The sequence below is a fragment of the Accipiter gentilis genome, chromosome Z (genome assembly GCF_929443795.1).
Source record: "Accipiter gentilis chromosome Z, bAccGen1.1, whole genome shotgun sequence".
NCBI lineage: Eukaryota > Metazoa > Chordata > Aves > Accipitriformes > Accipitridae > Astur > Astur gentilis.
Window position 1 is genome coordinate 88,110,264 of NC_064919.1, and position 22,315 is coordinate 88,132,578.

Here is a 22,315-nt window from a genome sequence, read left to right on the forward strand (position 1 = left end):
GACTTTTAGGGTGAAATACCGATGTTTTACTTACAGAGCAGAGTAAAATCTATATGAGAATGAGAATGAAAATGATCTTGCCTTTTTACAGCACCTTCCTCCGACAGGATCGGAAAGTGCTTTGCCAACGTTCCCGGCCAGCGAAGAAGCGACCGTGGGGGAAAGCCCGAAGTGCCCGGCACGGCCGCCGGCACCGGCTCCTCCAGCACCGAGCCCCGCCGGGGCACGGCACACACACCAGGACACACGGAAACAACGGGTTTTTACCCAAAACGCAGACACGTATTAAGAAAAAAAAAAAAAAAAAAAAAAGGCAAAAAAGCGCGCCCCTTCTCCTAAGAACCACCCCCCAAAACCAGGCTGGGGCACGGCGGTGGCCGGACGGCCCCGGCGGCGATGGGCAATGCGGAATGAAATGAAACCCAAGTGTCGGAAACGGTTTATAAAAATGGCACATTTATTGCTACAGAACGGTCATGTACATGACGGCATCGAATAACTACAGATGAGAAACAGGTAATGGCCTACACCAAGCTGTCTTTGTTTGCTTGTCATCTTCTTGAAGGAACTCCAGCACACAACCTGTTTGGACACTTCTACAAATCAGAAATACACCAAAAACATGAAAAAATCGAGGCACTCAGCCACACATTGAAAACAAGGTGTAACTGTTCATCTTTTTTTTTTTTTTTTTAAATATTTTTCCCTTTTTTTCATTTTTTTCCCGTTTTTTGTTTTTACTGCTGCAGCTATGTGTATAGTCGCAAAAATTTCCCCGTTGCGACCTACAACTAAAAAAAAAAAGCTACCATACAGTTTCATCTCAATAACACATGGTAAAATAACATCTTTTAAATAGTAAAATAAAGTAACAAACTTTTACTCAGAATGATTCCAAAAATCTACAAAGAAGAAATATTCAGAATCTGACAATTTTTTTTTTTTTTTCCGTAATATTCATGGTATAAAAGGATTGCTCCTGTGAAAAATAAGCCAAATATATTTTTTATTTTTAAATTTAGTTTTTTTTTTTCCTACTAGGGTGTACTACAGTCTATTTTATAGCAAAAAGAGCACTAGACAAACGAAGCTTTATAACAAAAAGCCAGGCACTGATACATGGTAAATCTCTGCTTTTTTTTTTTTTTCTTATCTTCACTTAATTGCATCACAAGTAACAAGAATGAAAAAGGCCACAGTTCATATATTTTCACCATTACATAAGTCTATAATACTTGAAATGAGTATGGTCAAACCAGCACTGCACAAATATGAATCAACTTCAAGTCCCATGAGAAAGAACATGTTTTTTAAAAAACAAACAAACAAAACAAAAACAAAACGAAAAGGTAGGGCCCCCCCAGACCCTGGTGCCCCGCTGTGTTGGAATTCATTGTATTCCACCTCTAGGTTTTTTTTTCCAGTCAACCAGTGGACTAATTTTTTCTTTTTCTTTTTTTTTTTCCTTTATTTTTTCTTTTTTTTTTTTTTTAACTTCTTTTGTATTTTTTTATTTGTGCTTGTTTCCGCTGAAATCTCTTCATTCCTGGCAATATTCTGTATTGTTCGCTTTTGGACACGGATCATATTCTGCCTACTGGATACAAAGGTGAACCCCTCCTCTCCCTGACCACCCGTCTTCGTTGCCTCCCCCCGCCCCCTGAAAAAAACAACTAAAAAAACCCCCCAAAACCTCGGAAGACTGAATCAGTACAAGTTGCATCACTGGTAGGACTGACAGTTGTATAAACATTAGTGTTCCTTGCAGCTACACAGAAGACAAATGGTAAAAAAGTTCTAGATGAACAGATTCCCTATTCAGCATATTCATAAATTACTTGAATGTGGAGGTGGATCAGTTCAGAAAAAGCTGCTAATTCAGTATTTTATTTCTTTCTTTGCGAGTTTCTTAGCCCGGTTTTATTACCACAGGGTACGGCTTTCTAACACCTTCACCGCTTTCACTAAGTATCATCAGCTCAATCCCCTCGGAGAAAGGCAGCTCGAGATGCGCACACCTTACCTGGGCTGGGAAATAACGGAAAAAATGAAGGATTACACACTCGCGGGGCGTTTTTGTTTTGAAATCTTGCCTCGTCCGGAGCGGAAGCCGGCCAGGATCCTCAGTTCTTAAATCCAGGACGGACGAGGGCGCATCCTGCGCGGAGGAGGGACTGCGAGCCCGGCAGCGCCCGCAGCGCCACCGGCGTCCGTCCCGCGGCACGGCCCCGAGCTGCTCCTCGAGTTCGGCGAGAGCCGAGTGCGAGCGGAACAAGAAAAGCTTTTTCTTTCTCTGCAAGTTCCAGAAACTAAACTCGTCATTTATTTTCTGTCCACAGATTGTTTTAAATAAACATGAAGTTGGTCTTATAATTTTTTTTTTTTTTTTTTTTTTTTTTTTTTTTTTTACATCGTTTATCAGAAGCACAGTCCTCAGCATCTCGGTGATGATCGCCTTGCCGGTCCCTACCCCGATCGAGTGGTGCACTCGGACAGACCGAAACCGAGTGTGGTCCACCGGGTCTGAGGTCTCCTGGAAAAAAATATATGGCTTGTTCATCGGCATCGTGCTCTTCGCGCCATCCAGAGGGCCAACCCGCGCGGCTGGGAGCAGCAGAGCCCTCCGGCCTGCCGAGGGGACCACTGGCCGTCGTTAGCGCCGGGTGGGCTCAAGCTTTATTAGACCCCCTCTCAGATAAACCAGGCCTGCTCCAAGTCCAGCGTTTCTCCTGCAATAAGCCTCTGTAACTCGGAATTAAGCCTCAGTGTGGTCTCCTCTAGCGTCTGCTCTAGCAGTTGAATCCACCTCCACATTTGAGAAACTTATCGACAACTCAAAACATTGAAAGTTTTATCGCTACCGAACATATTTACAGTTTTCAGCACGCACACAGCTAATCCAAATGGGTATGGGGATGTCGAAGGTGAGCACGTGGTAACTATCATATTTGTTCTTTACGTTTTCAGAAACAAACATAAAATTCAGATTCTTGTATCTCACTATTTCATTTAAATGAGACTTTTTTTCAACCACACAGATTTTTATAAACAAAAAAACTGATACAATGTATTAAAACACATAATAACAAGAGTCTACATGTAAAAATATAACTTTTACATACACAATTTCAAAATAATGATACGTTTGCCATTTGTTGCATAAAATTTACAAATGTATTTTTCATTACTATATAACTGGCAAAACAGGAGAACAGATGGAACATTTAGACCGTTTGATGGATTTATGGCATTTATTCAGTGTTGATAGGTGGAAAATCTACTCGAACAGGGAGATTTTATTTAAAATACATGCCAGGTTGGTGTGGCTGTAAAAATAGAAACTGGAATTAGAGACAAAAGGATGCTGACAAATACTTAACTAGGAGCACTATCTGTTAATCGTACTGTACACCAAAGTCAATCGTTATTAAGATTCACTATGGAAGTTGGTTCAATTGTGCCCAGACTTCAAAGCTAGTTATCTGATGAGCTGCTGTGCCATAGTTTGAGCTATGTTACTATTAAATATGTTAAGTAAAAACTTCATTCGTACTGGCCAGAGAAATACTGTACTACCACCCCTCCTCGAGAAAGTGCAACTTAATGCTTTAGGACTCATAAGGCTTGTTATAATGCTGCATGATGACCGAAATTGGCATTTCACAAAGAAAGGAGGAGGCAGCGAGTGGTCTACACTTAAATAATCCACTTAAAAACGAGAGAAGAACAACAGAAAAAGAAGTCGATCAAATCTGTCACACTACTTGCAATTTTCCCCCGCGATGGTGTGTGTCGTCCCCCCCCCCCCCCCCCCCAAATCTGACCATGTATTCAGCAACGCCTCACTGCACACTATTTAGGCTACACACATAGGTAACACTTTAATCGGTTCGTTAATCACAGCCACTTTGATTATGTTATGTTTCCGATGATATAAACATTGGAAGGCACAGTGGTAACATTGTAGCATTCTAACCTTGTACCTCTGAAAATCCCAGAAAAGGGTCGAGCGGAGCAGCGGGGCGGCCGGGGCTCGCTCCCGCGCCCGGGGGGCCGGCACAGCGCCGGCCCCGAAGTCCTGTCTTCCCCAAAGACTGAAGAAACAACTCTCTACTTTAGTTATGAATGAGAAGCAACGTCAGGGTCAGCGTTTCATCCTGCACTACCCCTCCAGAGACAGAGTTGGCACTACAGGTTACAATAACAAAAACAGGGGAGAGGGACAGAAATAAGACAAAAAAATCCTTATTTACAGTAAAATCTTCTTTTTAAAAAAGTTAATCAGTACTATTTTTTTACAGGAGCAAAAAAGTCTGAAACAAATGAACAAAAGCTTACCATATTCACTAAATTTTTAATATATATTTATATATATATTTATATATATATATTTGTCATAGGTCTATAAGATCCATCTGTTTCTCCTACCCTAAGGAATGGCTAATGTCATCGCTTCAGTTTTCATTAGGACGTTTGCTGGTTTTGTAAATATCTGGGCAGCAAAGCTTCCCTTTTAATATCCAGTAAGTATAAACACTAGCTGTCTAGCACACCAACAAAAACGCTCATTTTTTTTTTCTTCAGAAGTACACTTTTTCATTATTGCAAGTTTACAATTTTAAATTAAATATTTTTTTCAGACTTACAAATTAATTATATTTTTTTTTTTTTTTCCAAAAGAAGTTTAGGCACAAATGCATTGTCCCACAGTGTGGAGAAGATTGCCATTCAGTCTCTAGGCTGTGCACTTACAGCTCGTAACATACTGCGTTAGACATTCTGCATGATATGTTAAAGAGAGTCGTCCCTCAAGTTGCACTTTTTGTTTGTTTTTTCTCGGTTTTAATAATCGGGAATGCTGAAATCTCTTGCGTCTGTGATTCTTAACTACTCAGACTTGTCTTATATTACAAAAAAGGGGTTAAGGAGAAGTGTTTATGTGGGTTTAAGATAATACAGCTGTTAAGGAAGTGGTCTCTTGCTTAAATGAAGAAATGTGGCAACTTGGACCTGCGGAAGAAGGAAAAAAATCTCATCAGTCGAGGAGAGCCGAGCCTGCGCGCGTCCCTACACCCTCCTCCAGCAACCCACCCGAACGCCGCCTCGGAAATCAAGCGTGCTCGCGGGACCACCCGAAAACCAGTTTATAAGGGGTGGGCCGGCACGTCCACCCCCGCGCGCGGCACCCGGGGGACGGTCTGTCCTGGGACGGGGGGCTGGACCGGGGGCAACCCCTCCGGGTGCGGGGCAGGAGGCTCCCGGGGCATGGCTGAAAAGAAACTTGCCTTTTTTTACATCTGTCCCATGTGATTGGAGGCGTCTCCCATCCCAGGGTGGGGTCCTGCCAGGGAAAGCGGAGGAGGATCTGAAGATACTTTCTCTTCTTCCCTTCTTTTCAGACACGCTGCTTTAGGATTCAGATTTCTTTCTGTTGAATTGAAGCAGAAGGCGGTTTCAGATATTCACGTTCTTATACCAGGTTGGTCTACGGTTCATCGCGTGGGCGTTTAGAATAATTAGTTGTCGGTTATTTGTTCCAGTCCTGCTACAGGAAGGTAGCGGGGCTGAAGCGGAGGACGCAGCTCGGTCAGGTCGAGCGCCCAAACGCAGCACGACTCCGTACACAAGCTCAGCAAATACCTCCGTGTTTGCGCTTTGCTAAGGAGCAGCCAAGCTTAATATTGAATTTGGATCTGGCCGAAGAACGTAAAGCGTGCCGAGGCTGCCGAGGACCTACGCCGGCATCCCCAGTGCCGGAGCCGCGGGGGAACGCAAGCTCCCCGGCTGCTCAGAGGTGCCCGGCCGGCTCCGGGTGCCAAGGGTTAGGTCTTGCCGCTCTCCCTGGCAGCCGGTGCCCCCGGCCAGGCTTTCCCCAACCCAAAAAGGCGTGTTTGGCACGGCCGAAGCCCGGGAGGGATGTACGGAGACCCAGCGGCACACTGACCTCTGACTTGCTGCTCTAAGCTGAGGATGACAGCCACAGCCTGGTGTAAAATCAGGAGCTTGGTCTGGGGCTTGTCGCTCTTCAGATGGAGCTGCACCATCCGGCCCAACTCCTTGAAAGCCTCGTTGATGTCGCGGACGCGGAGGCGCTCCCGAGCGTTGTTGGCCATTCTCCTTTCCTTTTCCCTCTCGGCCTTCTGCTCCGGTGTCAGGTCTTCGTCATCGTTATTGCTGGGAGACAAAAGGAATACATCATTTTCTAATGATGTGGAAAATAAGGAGCGCCAAGATTTTCAAGAGACTTTGTCCAAAAGCACGGCTACAATTCACGAACAGACACCTTCTGAACGATTCTTATTTACTGTTCCCCTTCCACCAAACCTGTGCGAAAGTCAGTCCCCTCGAATTTTACTCCGAGTAAAGCCTTGGTTTGTAACGAGGCTTTACAATCTGCGAGGCAGGACTTCCGATATTTTAAAGGAGCAAAAACACAGCTTTTTTTCAATAACGTATTTTATCACAGCCAGGACCGCAACATTTTAAATCGTGGCAAATCTCCGCTCAGAATCACCCTTTAACCCCAAAGGACGCTGGGGGCTCCCTGCGCTGCTCCCACTTGCCACCTTTGCTGCCTGTGGGTTCGCCCCAGGAGCGAGGAGCTCGTCCCCGACCGGCGAGGGGACCTGCCCCAGCTCCCACCAGTGCCAGCCACCCAACTCCCACGGGCTGCGGCCCCTCAGCAGTGTCTTCCGAGCCAGAACGACAGCCGAGCATTTACACGTTTCCCTTTCAGCAGACCGTCATTCGGGGTTTGGAAGAAACCTTCTCTACTCCCCAAGGGGAGGATCGGCCGTCCTCCCTAACGGTGGCAGCGGGGAGCCACGGGCAGCCGCCGTGGGCAGCACCCCAGTCCCGGCACAGAGCTCGGGGCACCGAAACGCCCGCGGGCAGAGAGCCACAGAAGTCATTTCTGGCTGTGAAGAGCCCTAGGGTGAACTTCTGCATCCTTTCTGCAACAAACCTGCTTTCTATCCAGATAAAATGATGATTTGAAATTGAAAACACATCCACTGGTGAGTCACTGGCACTATATAATTTGAATTGGTTATGCAAATGGAGTAATAATTTTCAGCAGCCCTAACGACATGGATTTAGACATAGAACTAAATATCTACATTTTCAGCAGCCCTAACAACATGGATTTAGACATATAACTAAGTATCAGGAGTAACCGTTTAAAGCTGCAAGTGTGTTAAAAGCAAAAACGTTAGCCTACAAAAGCTTCAAAGCACATATAAATATGCATAAGCGGCAGAGTATTTGTTGAATTAACAAGAACCACGATCACCTCGCATCAGCATAAAGGTGCCTTCTTCTTACCATATCATGAACGCACATGAAAGCCTCACTTCTACATATGGTTACTTCAACACATTTATTCAGAGAAAATCTCGAGTGCCATCTATTTTCTCCAGTCGTAAGAGACGTGAATGTAATTAATGTTTTAAACACCGGCGGGTGCCGGCCGGAGAGGTCTGAGTCTCGGCGCTCTCTCGGGGGCAGCCCGTCTGCTCAGACGCTTCTTACCTCGGCTCGGTTTTTATACAGAGAACCAGGCGTGGAAGGAGAAAAGGCAGAAGGTCACCGCCATTCCGTCTTTACAAAAAATCCCCTGAACAAAGCAGGGTTGTGCCTGGATTTCAGCTTTAACTGGGCTTTTTTTGCTGCACAGCTTGGGACTCGACTGATGCCGAGGAGGACCTGCGGTCCTGAGCTGTACCTCGGGCCCTGGGGTGACATGCAGGGGAGGCAGGTGAAATCCAAGGGACAGAAGTAAAGCCTGTCTCTTGCTCAGGTTCACGCCTGCAGCACCCATAGACGTTGTTCACATTCATCATGGGCATGAGCTCCCAGATGACAAAATCCAGCTAGGACTTCACTAATACGTTCCCAAAATTTATAGAGAATATACCAAACAAGTAAAGTAAAGACCTCTAAACCCTCCGCTTAAACCTAGGGAGCTCTAGAGATTTACCGAAATTGCGGACTGGGAATGACCATTTTATTTCAGAGGTATAAGAAAAGCATACGGTTTGTTAGTTCAGGTGCAGGCGTGATCAGCTGTTAGGCACATTTTTAAAGAGATGAAAATCCATACTGTATTCCAATTTGCAAGCATAGGCAGAGAGGAATAACAGCCTAGTTCATACATTTTAGCATAAAGCAATTTCTTTACAGGTTGTGGAGAACTTGCTCAGTGTCCAAATTTGTGAATTGTTCCAATCTGAGGATGTCCTGGAGTAGAGGTACCAGAAAGGTACTCGGTACTGCCAGAACAGCCATGCCATTCCACTTAGGCTGTGGTTTTACCTGCCAGGAAAAAACCTCATAGTTTCCTCCTGTTCTGTTCACTTCATCGAAATCCAGTAAAGGAATTAAATGAAGCGACACTATTATATACTGTTACCTAGATCTTGACCTAGTAATTGATTTGATATCCTTCTTGTCATCCTCTAGTTTCTTGTCCTCAGAAGACTTTGTGTCCTGGAGGTTTTCATCTCCCTCGTCGTCAGATTTGATTTCGGAGCTACCCGAAGAGACGCTCTGCCCTTGCAGTCCAGTTGGCATGCCTGTGAGAAAACACACGGACGAGCTGTCAAGCAGTGCTTAAGCCAACGCCTGAACGGTCTGGGTCTGTGTCCTCTGCCCCCAGCGAAGGGTGACCCGCGGGCGCAGCCCCAGCAGAGCCAGGCGTGGGGGTGGCAGCTCCTGAAAATGGGGTTCGGCCAGGGCTTCGAGGTCTAGCTCTGCTCCTCCGCCTTTAGAAACAGAGGAGGACTCGCTGTCTACGAAACAGCAGCTGAATGGCACCGGGGACTGTGATCACAAGACCCACGCATCTTGCTCGGAGCGGGGAGCTGGCACGTGCACCAGCCCTCACCCTGAGCTGCTTCTGCAAGCAAGAATTTAGGAAGAAAGTAAGACTTTGAACTCCTAGAGCAAATTTGATTCCCACATCTGAAGGAGTTCTGCATCCCCGCTACCTGTTAGCAGACGACATTATCTGCATTTTACAAATGGACAGAGAGCTTGTGATCTTGCCCAGACCCGCATTTCCAGCTGTTAGGTAGCCGTGGAAGGGGACGCAGGACGCCTAGCCGCTGCTCTTGTTCTTCGATCACTACGTAACTTTTCCTTCGCCTTAAAAAAAAAATCTTTAATATGCCATCCTCAAAATAATGAAAATACCTCAGCTGCAATGAATGGACAAGACCTCCTAATAGTTTGGGCTCTTTCCTTCTCACTTTAATGGGAAGATCAGCTGCCTCCAGGAGTAACGACAGACCCCCGATGTCCTCGGGGTTCGGTTAGCTCCAGGCCTGCTTCCAATAACCCTGCAGAGGAGTCTGCCAGGCTTAGGACAGTGCAACGCATCTTGTGAGCCAAGGAGAGGCACGCCGGGGCCATCCTTCCCACAGGCAGAACCGTAAAGGTGGTGGAAAACCTGTGGGTCTGAGTCTCACTTTATACTCACAGCTTTTTGATGTGTGTCCCGCAGCGTTTTCTACGCTCTTAATTTTGCTGCTTAAAGCAGTCCTGCTATCCAAGCTCACTGTCCAGAGGCAAGCTGCCTGCACACTTCTAGCGGTAGCAAGCCAGAGAGCAGAGCTGAATTAGCGAAGAGGCTCTGCCCTGCTGTCCCCGCCGTGCCCCGCGCCGCGTTACGGTCTCCGACATCCCCGCGACCGGGAGCTCGGACGCCTCGTCCCTCCAGCCCGGTCACCGCCGTCCCGGCCGCGTGTTCGGGGACGCTGCGTGCCGGGACGGGCTTGCCGGGCGGGCGGTACTCACCCCTGTACGGGTCCTGGGGCGGGTTCAGATCCGGGGACGTGGCAGACTGGACGGGCAGCTGGGGGACGGGGACCTGGTTTGGCACGAGCGAGTGGCTCCCGCGGAGGCTGACCCCGTCCTCGCGGTGCGCTCCGACCTGCCGGCGAGGAGAGAGGCAGAACACGTGAGGACGGGCGGCCGGCCGGCAGAACCCCAAATCCTGGGGACCCCAGGAGAGGGATGGGGACGGTGAGGCACGTCGCCGGGCTGCGTTTCACTAGAGGGCGCAGACGGCCCGTACAGCCGCGCGCACCGTGCGCGCTCACACCGCGCGCTCGCACCGCCCGGGAGGATGCTGCGCCGCACGCCTCGTGACAACGGCGGCAGAGCAGCTCAGGCAGGTAGAATGTCAAATTGTCTCCCAGGGTGCCGCAGCCGAGCGCGCCGATTCCTACCCATCTGTCTTCTATCATGTCCGCCAACAGATCTGACAATTATCTTAATGCCCATATGCTTAATTGTGGGCTTCTCAATTCCCCCATTGCTATTGGAAATCCTGCAGGAATTTCAATTTGGCATTCGGCTTTCATTTTGGGGGATCAGATTCGCAGGCCTGCCATTTTTTTTCCCCGTAATGCCGGCTAAGCCTCTGACAGCGGGAGCTGCGGCAGCGAGCGGCGCGGCCCCCGCTCCCCCCAAACATAATAACGTGTCACCTGCCTTTCCAAAACGAGAAGCCCCGTCCAAATTAGCGCTCGCTGGATTTCATCAACCACCGAGTCCTAAACCCAAAGGGGCGCCGTCCCTGCCAACGCCGTGACTCCGGGTAATATACCAATAAAGGTTTTATTAAACACTCCAGTAATGCCATCATCGGAGCTGACAGCACGGGCGCGATGGAAACGCATCCGTTCCTCTCCTCTACGCGGCTCACAGACACGCTCTGCGGAGCAGGGTTGCTCCTTCGTTAAGTAAAGGAGACCGCCGAGAAGAGTTACGCGTCTGAAGAGCAAAACTGTCAGAAGTTGCTTTGATATAAAAGCACCCGGAGCGGCAACGCTGGCGCTGTCCTGCACGGCAGCTCCGGCTGGCTGCGCTCCGAGCCGGAGAGGTACCGACAGACATCTGCAAGGACAGACGGACAGCGCGTCCGCACGGAAAACTCAGCGCTCCACCTCCTCAGGTGCGTACGTCCCCTAACGCTTGAGCCAAAAGGGTGATAAACCCCGCAGAGAACTGTAAATCGCTCGTTACACTCAAAAAGTAAGTTCTCGGGCAGATAAAAAGATGGAGGGATGTTTCTGATCAGACTTACAAGATAATATAGGATAATTGTTAACAGCAAGTCGAGACCGCAGTAAGAAAGATAAAAGGGAATCCTGCCAAGGGGAACTTGAGAAAATCTTTTACTACTAGACGAAATGCAAATAACCGAAAGCAAGTGTAAAATAGCAGAGACAAAAACTCTCTCTTTGTTGAGACGTTATAATTTTCAAAACATGAGATACGAAGTAAAGACTGGAACCAGCATTATTCAGTTTTAAGAGAGAATCAGTTGTTACGGGGTGCTTAGAGCTCGGCAGTTCCACTTCCTGAAATCCCAATGCAGGAAACACAATGAAGTCCTGCTGACATCATTCCGAGGAGAAAAAGTATTTTTTCCCCACACCTCTGAAAGAAAACGCCTGGTGAAACAGGCTGTCCTGCTCCATCCCCAGCGATACCCAGCTCAGACCCCGGGCAACCAACCTCGCTTGGGAGCTGGACCCGACTCCCAGTCCGGCCCCATGTGAGCAGGGGTTTCACCCCGGCCACCTCCGCGAGTCCCCTCTGGTCTACATTTTTCTGTGATTCTACAAAAGACGAAAACCATTAAACCATTTCGTTTTGAGGTCTATGAAGACAAAAGAAACATATGATACCACTTCTGGTTGGCAACCAACCACCACCCTTCGAGCAGAGCTCCCGAGAGCGGCTGGAAGCTGTAAATGCGCGGTGACAGACACCGCGTCTCGCTCCCTTTTCCTGCCAGCCTCCGTCCATGACCTGTGCTGGCGGACAGACAGACAGACTGACAGACTGACCGACCCAGAGACGGCAAGCATCCTGTCCTGCTCCTGCCCCGGAGCAGCCCACCTCCTTCCCTGGACCACCTCCGTTACGGAGCTACGCGAGATGCCTCCAGTTGGGTGGTCCGGCTTGAAGAAGGACAACCTGGCTACCTTGATCATTTGGCCTGACTTCTTGACGACTACGCCTTGTTTTACCACGTCAAGAAGCAGACAAGGTAATATTCAAAAGTTAATGATCTGGAGGATTTCTAAACTGAAGTGTTGAATTCAGATGCAAAGACCCCGATGTCATAAAGTCACCACCACTTTACCGCTGACATACTGATATAAAGTTCTATTTATATTTTTCAAATTGGTTCCAATAAAAAGGGATTTCCTCACATTTCTTCTCCTTGAGGTTCTCAAGAGATCTGGAAGGTAACCACCTATGGCTCACAACTGAATGATAAAAACTATCAATTCTTTTATTCTTTTTTACAACCCACTATGGGATCAATCTTGCTTGTTGAGATTTGCAGCTTTTTTCCCGGCCAACTGGCAAATTCCAGGCATGCTTAGCGAGCCTGCCCAACCTACGGCCATCCCTGCATGTAAGAAAGACCACTTTTTATCCACTATGATTGACTTCAAGCCCATTTTTCCCTCTCCCTGCATGGGAGGCAGGCACCCCGAGACGGGATGGAGCTCCGGCTGCAGCACCCCTCCCACCCGCGATCCTCCCGGTGCCACAGCGAGGGGGCAGCTCCGATACACCGACGCTTTCTAACTCCACGGTTACACGAACCACCACCTTGCAACGGCCTTTCCACAGCGTGTTTTCCTGGATAGTTTATTTATCCAGTTTCAATCGCTTGCAGGAAGATTCAGGCAGCCCCATCACTCACTTCGTTACCCCCCTGAGTGTATTTTCTGAGACACAGAAGACTTGAACTCCAACTCTACCAGGCTACAAACACCTCTGCGTGTGTGTGTACGTGTGCACACAGGTATGTATAGTAAAAGCCCCAAAAAACCCACACCGAGTACTTCCACAAGCAGAGGACTACGAGGGCCGGTTCCCGGCAGCACTGTCGTTTTCACCACGCCACCGCATCTCTCCCGCCCACGGGATGCTCTGGCCTGCATGGGTACCCAAACGACTGCTTTTACAGCAAACTTCAGGCCTCAGATGTCCCCTAAAATGGGCTGGCCACTTACTTCTCTCTTTAAACATAATTTCCTTTTTTTCCTTTAAATGTCATCAGGGGTTTCCACCCAACCACCAAGAGCTCAGGACCTTCAAGAGCGCCGCCACGCTGCCGAACGCGGCCGAAACCCACCATCTTGCCGGGGGACGCAGGATTGTGACTTACTGAAATAAAGCCTGTCCTCTAGAAAGCGTTAGGGACTGAAAGCAGCAACGCCTGCGAGCCCGGGGTGTGGGCAGCTCCCGGCACCCCCAGGGGCGCAGAAGATGCTGCATTTTCTGCTTCCCCCTCCCTCCGCAGCCAGCAGTGCCGCCGGTTTGTCTGTTATACAAACAACAGCTCTACCCTGAGGTGGAGCGAAGATATGAATCATTCCCCCCAGCCCAGGAGTGTAGATTATAAATAATACTTATCTTTAGAGAATCAAACTCACTTTGAAGTTCTATTAATATTTTATTTATTTCCATCTCTTTAAACAGCCCCCTACTGCAGCGCTCAGCAGATTGGAGTGGAAAAAAACCCCCAACAAAGAACAAAACCTAAAATGTGCACGGGAGGTATAAGCGGGCTCTGCTGTTGATGTGCAAATGTCTGCCTTAACCTCCCCTTCGCAGTCACCAGCTCGGGCACCCAGAGGTACCCAAGCACACGTCTGCGTACTCGGGTGTGAGGTACAGTCCGCTTGCGATAATTCCGCCAAAGGGAAAAACCGTGAGAAGCCCCAGTCCTGTGGGATTTTGGCTATTAAGGTTAAAAAGGCTTCTGGAAGATAAATAGATACTGGTACAGAGAAGGCTGATCCCACAGTAAGGATCAAAATCGTTCTGCGGACCTTCCAGCGCAGGTCTCTTTGGAGGCACCTGCGCAGGTACTAGGCTGATGGACACAGCGCGAAAACCTGGACAGACAATGCCTGAATTCACACTTGCATTACTCTTTTATGGCATTTTAAAAACTTCAATAGCTGGAAGAAGGCTAGACCTTGTCTTCTCTTACCTTTGCATTTTCATTTTTATATATGGTAACAGGTACTCGGTACAAATGTCAGGTTTTTCTGGTTATGCTAGCCTGTATGTATTCCAGATTACCTGCACTATCTATGCATTCATCATGAATGGGAAGCTGTTTTAAAAAAATATGTGGAAATTAATTCTTGAATACTCAGCATTTCTGGATGGAGATGCATATGCCGAGTTAACCCAGATAAAGAACGTGACGCTGGGATGCCGGGAAGGAATTCACAGTTTCGCCTTTGTTCCACAAAGCGCGTTTTTCCTTCTTTTTTAAAAAGTAACTATTCTGCTGCCCAAGATGCTTGTTTCATCAACATCAAGACGTAGGGCGTTGAATTTGGCCGTTCCGCCATGCCCGCTAACCTCACCCCGCAGAGAAGTGCCCCCAGAGCAGGCTGTTGGCCGAAGCCACCCCTCCACTGCTCCGGACGCGGATGCCCACCCAAAAAGTGAATCCCCGCTCTCCAAACGTGCCTTCCCAGCTGCTGCCACGGGGACCAGTTCCCCCCCTCCCCCGCCGGCATCACCCCTCGCCGTGTGCTGCGGCACACCGCCGGTCACCCCTCCCTACGGAGGGACCGGGGAAGACGCTCGGTTTTTGGTCAACGTGAAAGAGAAAATGTGTCCGCGTGGCGATCAGACCCCACTGACACGGAGAGCTGTTCTGGTGCCTCTGAAGTCTCCCCCCCGTCCCCAAAATCCCAGCTGCACCTGGCAGCCCCGAAGCGCTGCATTTCGTTTCGAAATGAGCCGGATTCTCTCTCTCTCCGCCCGTCATGTAGATGGCGACGGGAACTTTGTCCTCCAGGGCGAGGAAAGCCCCGTCCTGACCCAGAAGTGAATCCTGAGCAGTGGTAAGAAATGGTCGTACAAATGTTTCTTTTATTGCTCACAGATGGGCATTTGAAGTTCGGGCATGGTAAGGAGCAGACGTAGACTGTAAAGAATGGGGAAAGGTTTCCTATGAAGTTAGGAGCGTTGCACCCCTTTCCTCACAGTTAACCCCTCTCACGCTGAGAGCCGGCCTTCACACGCGCCGTTAACGTTCTAAATACAAGGGAAAAACTACTACCTATAGCCTGGACCGCAGCTTCGGGCTAGGGTTAGGAAGAGATTATTCCTAACTTTCCCGTATCGTGAACAAATGCAACAAGCAACAAGCTTTGTCCTTTTAAAAATGATGACCTTGTGTTATCCAATTAGATAAATAAAAACACGCGGCAAGAAAGTTGTAAGGTGATGCATGTTAACACGTGTTCAATATTGTCAAAATTTATAAGTCTGACAGAAAGCAGATTTGTGCAAAGCCCTTATAAACCTCTAACGCTATATTAAAAAGGGAACAGCACAGGGCACTCTGACACAAATGGTCTCTCACTGTATGTGTGTATTATTGGTCCAAATTATTCACTCTTATTTAACTGCACCGAAGTCTTTCATCTCCATGCTATACAATAATAGTTTCCATATGACCGGTGGCTCAGCTATAAATAAGATCAAAAGCGAAAGAAAGGATTTAATAAAAAAAAAAAAAAAAAAAAAAAGACATTAAGAGTGGCATTAAATCAGGAAAAAAGCAAAGTTCACATTTCTTTCTACAGAAAAAAAGTAGCGCTGAGTACTAAGCGGCTCGCCAAATATCTTATGAAAGGGCCGTTTGCGAGCCAGTTGTGTGCAAAAGCCATTTAAACGGAGCTGAAAGTGGCAAAGCCGGACTTTGCCGTTGAAAGGAAGGGGAAGAAGAAGGGAGAAAAAAAAGAAAAAGCGCAAGTGCCACGTCTCCACGCGAGGCCGGCGTACCGGCTCAGCGGCGGCGTGCGCGCCTCGAGGTCGCCGGAGCGCGCGGCGTCGCCCACCCGCGTCCCCGTGGGGTCCCCGGGGAGCCCACCTCCCCCCGTCCCGGCACGAGGGGGTTCGGTTTGGCACCACGCGCCCGCCGGGTGGGAAGAGCCGACTTCCAGCCGATTCTCCCCCCAGCGCCGCGGAGGTCGCCGGCCCCCTCCCGCGGCGTTCTGCCCTTCGCATCCCGGGGAGAGCGGCCCACCACCGCGTCCTCCCCCCCCGCCTCCGTAAGCCCTAACGCGGCGCGAGGTCTCCCGCGCTTCGCCGGCTTCGCTTTCCCACCGTGGGGAGATAATGGGAGTATTTTAAGGGAGTAAGTGGCCGGTTGCGACCCGTTAGGGAGAGAAGCGGGTCGCCGCGGCCGTCGGAGGGAAGTCGCAGAAATAATCCCCGCGATTTCTTTCCAGCAGAGATGATTATTCATTTAAGCATTGGCTAAATCCGGGGATATAAAGGGTCCTAAAGTACCGGATTAAGAACATTAACTCTTCTTCGCCGAACGCCTGGGGAGGGAGGGCAGGAAACCACGCCGCGAGCAAGTCGGCGCACCTGGACGCCGTATTTCGGTGCCCGGTTCCAGATGACGGGGGTCCCGTCCGGAGCATCAGGTGGGCGACCCGCCCGCGCCGCCGCCTTCCTCCCCGGCACCTGCCTCGGCTCCGGTCCGGCCGTCGCACCCGGCAGCAATTTCAATTAAGGCGAGCCAGCTGCTCGCCGTCGCCGCTCGGGAGCGCGCGCGCGTACGCTGGGCCGGCCACGTGGAGCTCGCGGGAGTCCCGGGAAACCAAATACGACAAGAGGGGGGTGGTGGTTTTTAAAGCATGTGGCTAATTAGCTGCTTCGAAATGAATGGAGCCATTGTGCGAGGACAACGCTTTGCTGAAAAGGTGTCGTTTAAATATCGGTCGGTGGTTTCTCTCCCGGTCGAAATGAAGTTTATAGCTCCAAAATAATTTAAAAATATGATAAAGGCTGTAATGGTGCGGCATTAGGAATGTCAACCAATTAGGCAGAAAACGGTGCTATATAAAAACCCGACACCGGTGCCTGTTGTGTCAGACTTCATTCCAGCAAGGTCATTCTGTCCGTTTTTTTTTTTCATTTACATTATACCTGCTAACTGAAAAACACGGTCAAGCAAAACAAACCACAGACGCAGCAGCTACAACTGTGCTAAAAATTAAGAAAAGATAGTAAGACAAAACAGCAAAAGCCAAATTTTGTCTTTTAAATATTGCCAAGTCGCTTGACTCTTTTTGTTTATGTACGAATGACATAACTGAATTACTTCATGAGCTGCTACTCTAATTCCTAGGGGTGGAAAATTCCGTAAGTTAATTTAATGTGGATGTAAAAAAAAAAATACACACGAACACGCTCTCTTCCTGTGGGCCCTCACGTGAAGCATGCAGGCTGGCTGACGGGCTTCTAAGCGCTATCTTAAAAATAATGTACACCAGTTTCTGGCTTGTAATGATTTTGATCAATACCTTCATGCACCGCTACAAGAGAAACACGCGTCTTCTCAGATTCCTCTGCAAAAGTTAGCGTTTTGCTCTTTTCTACAATTCAATTCAAAATGTTACGATAAAATCCCTGCAATCCGCGTAACCTCTGGAATAACAGGAACTGCGGAAAGCCAGGAAATTCACAACTAAGGCTGAAAATATACACTTAGCTCATGCCCTTGAGAGATGGAGATGGGCAGATTAAATCGGCCAAAACTCCCAAGTTTTTGTCTTGACGTGCGACTTCTACAACTTTGGCCTTGCAGACCCTCGCGGAGACAGAAACGTTACGAGCAGCCCGATGACAAACCCCGCATCATCCCCATTTCTAAGCTACTTCTGCCTCTTCCCAGAGGCGTCTTTGCGGGTGCCCCGGGCGGTTCCGTACCGGCTTTACGAGCCCGACGAAGGGAGGCTACCTCCGTTTTAATTACGAAGGTTTCGATCCCGCAAATGCTCGTGCACGCGCTGAACCCCAACGTCCCGGATCGTCCCAACGGGACCGACGCGTGGCAATAAAGTGGAGCGCCCGTGTGTTTGCAGAACCCGGCTCTCGATGGGATGGGAAACCCGAACGTCCGCCTCCCCTGCTGGACGAGCGGGTCTCACCCCCTTCCCCGCCGCGCTCCCCCTCCGGCCCCACCACCCCCAAATACGCCCCGCAAAGGGACCAGCTTTGGGCCAGCAGCTGCTGCACCCCAGCTTTGCGGCTGGGGGATGCTCCGCGTTCGAATTCCTGCCCTCCGCCCTGCGAGCTCTGGCACCCGAGGGCTGCGATTTAAGAAAATATCCTGATTTTGCGACTTTCCTGCCGCCCTTCTCCTGGCTGCGCGTGCTGCTGCTGCAACGCAGCGGGCGCAGAGGAGCGGGCAGCTCCTCCGGGCTTTCGCCGCTAAACCGGTTTGCTGCTAAACTGGTATCAAATACGTTGTATTTGTAAACGGCGTGAATTAACGTGCGCCGGTTTGCTCGTGGCACAGGGGAAATTAGAAACAGGGACATCGGCAAATTCCAGGGGCCTGCTAAAAATTAGTAAATGCTTAAACGCTCTCCTTACTGGGCCACTAATAAAAAAAGTGAGGGAATGTAAAAGAAGAAATCCCTTTTAAGACAGCCTGCTATAGCAAACCGTTCGCACAGGGAGCAGAACTCCGCTCCCAGCCGCACAGCTGTAAACCTGGCCTCATTCCATTAAAACCGGAGCACTTGATTCCCGTTTCCAGCAGCATCTGACCGATCTCTGCCTTATTTTTGTCTGGGGAGAAAAGTCGCACATCTGCTGCGCGAGGGAGAGCGCGGGCAGGGAGAGCAGGCAGGGAGAGCGGGCAGGGAAAGCGGGCAGGGAATGCGGGCAGGGAATGCCGGCAGGGAGCGCGGGCTCTGCACCGCTCCGGGGTCGCTCCGGCACGCTCGGGCAGCGCGCGGAGGTGCGCGGTGGGCACAGCCGCTTCCACCAGCGCGCTCGACAAGTTTCCGGTCCATACCTCCCACTGCTACTTTATTTACTGCAGCTGGCCAGCCTTTTATAGCCTGTTTCATGTATTAAAATTCAAATGTGGAAAACATTACCAGTATCCTCCTTGATTTTTTTTTTTTTTTTTTTTTTTTTTAGATTTTTCCCCCCTTCAACTTCCTTTTCAGCGTGGAATGTATCAAATGGTCAAAGGCTAACTTCAGACTGACTCTACTCAAAAACTATTTCCTTTGTTCTTATGTTTTTACTTCAAAATTCATACCAGTTTTCCAAAAGAAATTATCGGGCCCGACTCTTTCACCCAAGTTACAGTTTCAGACAGTGAGTAATGCTGCTTGGGAACGCGGCAGACTCCGGGTTTTCAGAGAAATGTCCCCGTCTCATTTGCAGCAGCAGCACTGCTCTCAAAGCATCCGAATTCTCCTGCTCCGTCACCCTGCTTTGACCATATTCTTATTTAGCGACGCCCAAACAAAACCGGTCAGACCCCATCACTCGGCGTTTCTCCTGAAAAAGCAAGTGCCTCCATATTCCTAAAAATACGAAGACATTTTTTAGATGCACGATACCAGCACTTCGATTTCTCATTGTCGCTGCTTTTTTTTGTTTCAGTCTAACTTCACCTACATCTGGTATTTAAGTGAGGAGCACATATTTATGGAACAAACTGTCTCTGAAGTGATGCCCTGGGTGCATGTTGCATCAGTTTAACATATGCAAAGCGAACAAAGCTACAAAAATTAAACTCTTTTCTCTTGATTGAGAGCAGATATGCAGAAACAGTTGTAAGTCACAGATCTGGCTTTTAATAAAGCCAGATTTCTTCATTAAAAGCAGTATTGTTTAAACACTGGAGGAAAAAATAGCTTTGTACAAACTAAAATCTTAGATTATATGTATCCCAAGTGTATTTAACATATTACCTGAGGCCAAGCTAAATTACAATCTAGAATTTCCTTTTGTGAATTCTCAGCAACTGCCACAGAGAGCAAAACAATGTCTGGTTCATGCTAATTTTATTGGGAAAGGGGAGAGGAGATGGATTTAACTGAGCTGCTGAAAAAGCATCTTTTTACCTCCTCTCAGAGCCTTTCACCAGACCATTTTCGGTTAACACTTCACATTTTTTTGAATCTGCAAATGGCGCAGGCTCAGTTGTGGCTTTTAATGATATTTTACCCACGACAGAGTCACTTTCAGTAATGTTTAATTTAACGAGGAGCAGAGCCTGTCACAAAGCTGCCCCAATAAAAAAGCAAACAACACCCCCCTTATTTTCCTTTCTCAGGTGCTTAATTTCAACAACTGATTTTAATAACCTGAAGCAACAGAAACTATGGGCAAATATTCAGCCCAGGGCATTGTATGTGGACAAGTTTGAAGGGGAGAACTGTTTGGTCAAGGATAGCTGGCTGAGGATACCTGGAAAGCCAACTTCTTCTTGCAGGGGAGACAGCTGGGATATTTTCATTTCCCTACGAGATGGCAGACCTCAGTCGTGAAGGCTCTGGATGGCGATTAGCACCCAAGCTTAGCCGTAAAACCTTGCCCTCGGCGGGAGATGGAGCGTGCCGAGGGCTGCGGAGCCGTCCCCGCCGCGGGATGGAGAGCGGCCGAAAGCCCCCCACTCCGCTCCGCTCCGCTGGCAGGAGCATCGCCAGGCAGGCTGGACGAGCCGCCCGAGAACTTCCCCCAGCATCGCACGGGGCTCAGGAACGGCCCTGCTGAATAAAGCCGTGCTCTCAATACCGCTGCAAGCTCATTATTTTATAATCACCTCACCGACTATCACGACAGCGCCTAGCGCGGGGGCATCCCCAGCGCGCAGCAGACCGGGGAACGCGGTAATTATCAAATAATTGGCCACCAGAAGAAGCTCCTGCCTTCCCCTAGCAGTTGCCTCACACCCTGGCATCAAAGTTTTTCTTTCTTTCTTTCTTTTTTTTCATTCCCTTGCGAAAAAAAAGGAGGAATCCTGTCTGAATCCTGTCAAATAAAACTCTAAATGTTTGCATTTTCCATATGATGTCTAATCCTATTTGGAATGCTTCTGAACATTTGGCCTTGATTACATCTTGGAGCAATGAATTTCACAGGTCATTGTGTGTTGAATAAAAAGTATTTCTTTTTGTCAGGTTCACTGAATGTCCCCTTGTTCTTTAATTATAAGGCACGATGAATAGGAGAGCTAGATTTACCTTCTCTATGCTGTCCATTATTCCATGTACCTCTATTATGTCTCCTCTCATTCATCTCCTTTCTGAACAAAATCGCCACAATCTGTTCAACCTCCCTTCACACGAAAATCCTTCCATGCTTGCAATCATTCCTGCTGTTTGTCCCTGAACTCCTCCTAATTCCACTACACTTTTTTGAGATAGGAAAACCAAAACAGAAGGCAGCTCCAGGGAAGGTATACACACAGGTACGTATGTGTAAATATATACCCGAGGCATACACTGCCACTCCATCGCTTCTGGTGTCCTTTTCCGCGTGCCTTTTCAATTCAGTGGGGTTTTGGTCTTGGGTTTAGGGCTTCTTGCACACCGAGGAGAAACTTCCATGCGACTCTAGCAGTGGCATACGCTCTCCTCCCTATATGTATATGGTTAATTGAAATTCTTTCTTCTAATCTGCCCTGCCTTGTCCTTAGCATGTGGGATGAGCAGGGGATCAAGCCTAGTCCCCTACAGCGCCGCGCAGCAGCAAACTGGCCATGGATCTGTCAGGTCCCTTTCTCTTTCCACATATTTTCCCCTAGTCTTAATTAACCTAAATAGCTGGAACCATCTGAAAATACTGCCAGATAACTCCTTGTTCCCTTCCTCCATTCCACGTGTGAGTAAGCAACTCTATTTTGGGAATGAAATTTGGAAGTATAAAACCGAATGCCTTTTAATCCTGTTGAAGATTGCACTGATCTAGCTCAGCTCTGCACGTGCACAACCTCACCGCTTCCTAATCGAGAATTGCTGCTTCTCAGCTCCTACAGGACAGTTATTTTTGCCTTAACTTCTGCTGAGGGATTTTAAAATTTCTGTAGACTCACGTGCATTGTGTTAGATGGTTTTCCTTATTATTTTTCTGATACGTTAAAAAAGAAAAAGATTGAAGAGACTTGCTTTTTCTCTGCAAGAGAGAAAGCAACAGCAAAGTATTTCCTTTGCAGAGTGCAAGACATCTGTTGTGGAGACCCAAGTGGCGCACGTAACGCAAGCTGCAGACCTGATCCCACAGGCTTTTGGGACACACCACTTACCCAGGCAGCGGCGGCAGACCGGGGGCTCAGTAACGCGAGCACGAGCTTGCGAGCCTGAGGAGGGTCTGCAAAGCCAGGCTATTTCACGTTGGAGAAAGGTCACGTAATCCAGAGTGGAACACATGCCACAGCGAGCATACACAGCTCTAACTCTGAACTACCTTCTCCCCTGGAATTTAAGCACGT

The 22,315-nt window shown here is 48.6% G+C and overlaps 1 protein-coding gene across 17 annotated transcripts in view; it reads right to left on the reverse strand.

Annotated features, from left to right (window-relative positions):
* Positions 1-439: 439 nt before the first annotated feature.
* TCF4 (transcription factor 4) overlaps positions 440-22,315 on the reverse strand; it is a 245,647-nt gene continuing 223,771 nt past the window's right edge. For 11 of the 17 annotated variants that reach the window (XM_049794247.1, XM_049794243.1, XM_049794244.1 and 8 more), the window contains 5 exons: positions 9,796-9,931; positions 8,411-8,573; positions 5,945-6,174; positions 5,286-5,428; positions 440-5,010 (listed from right to left, as the gene is read on the reverse strand). In XM_049794247.1, the coding sequence (XP_049650204.1) occupies positions 5,292-5,428; positions 5,945-6,174; positions 8,411-8,573; positions 9,796-9,931 (666 nt within the window). In that variant the 3' untranslated portion in view covers positions 440-5,010; positions 5,286-5,291. The remainder of the gene's footprint in view (positions 5,011-5,285; positions 5,429-5,944; positions 6,175-8,410; positions 8,574-9,795; positions 9,932-22,315) is intronic. The other 6 variants (XM_049794246.1, XM_049794241.1, XM_049794240.1 and 3 more) reach the window with 1 other exon arrangement.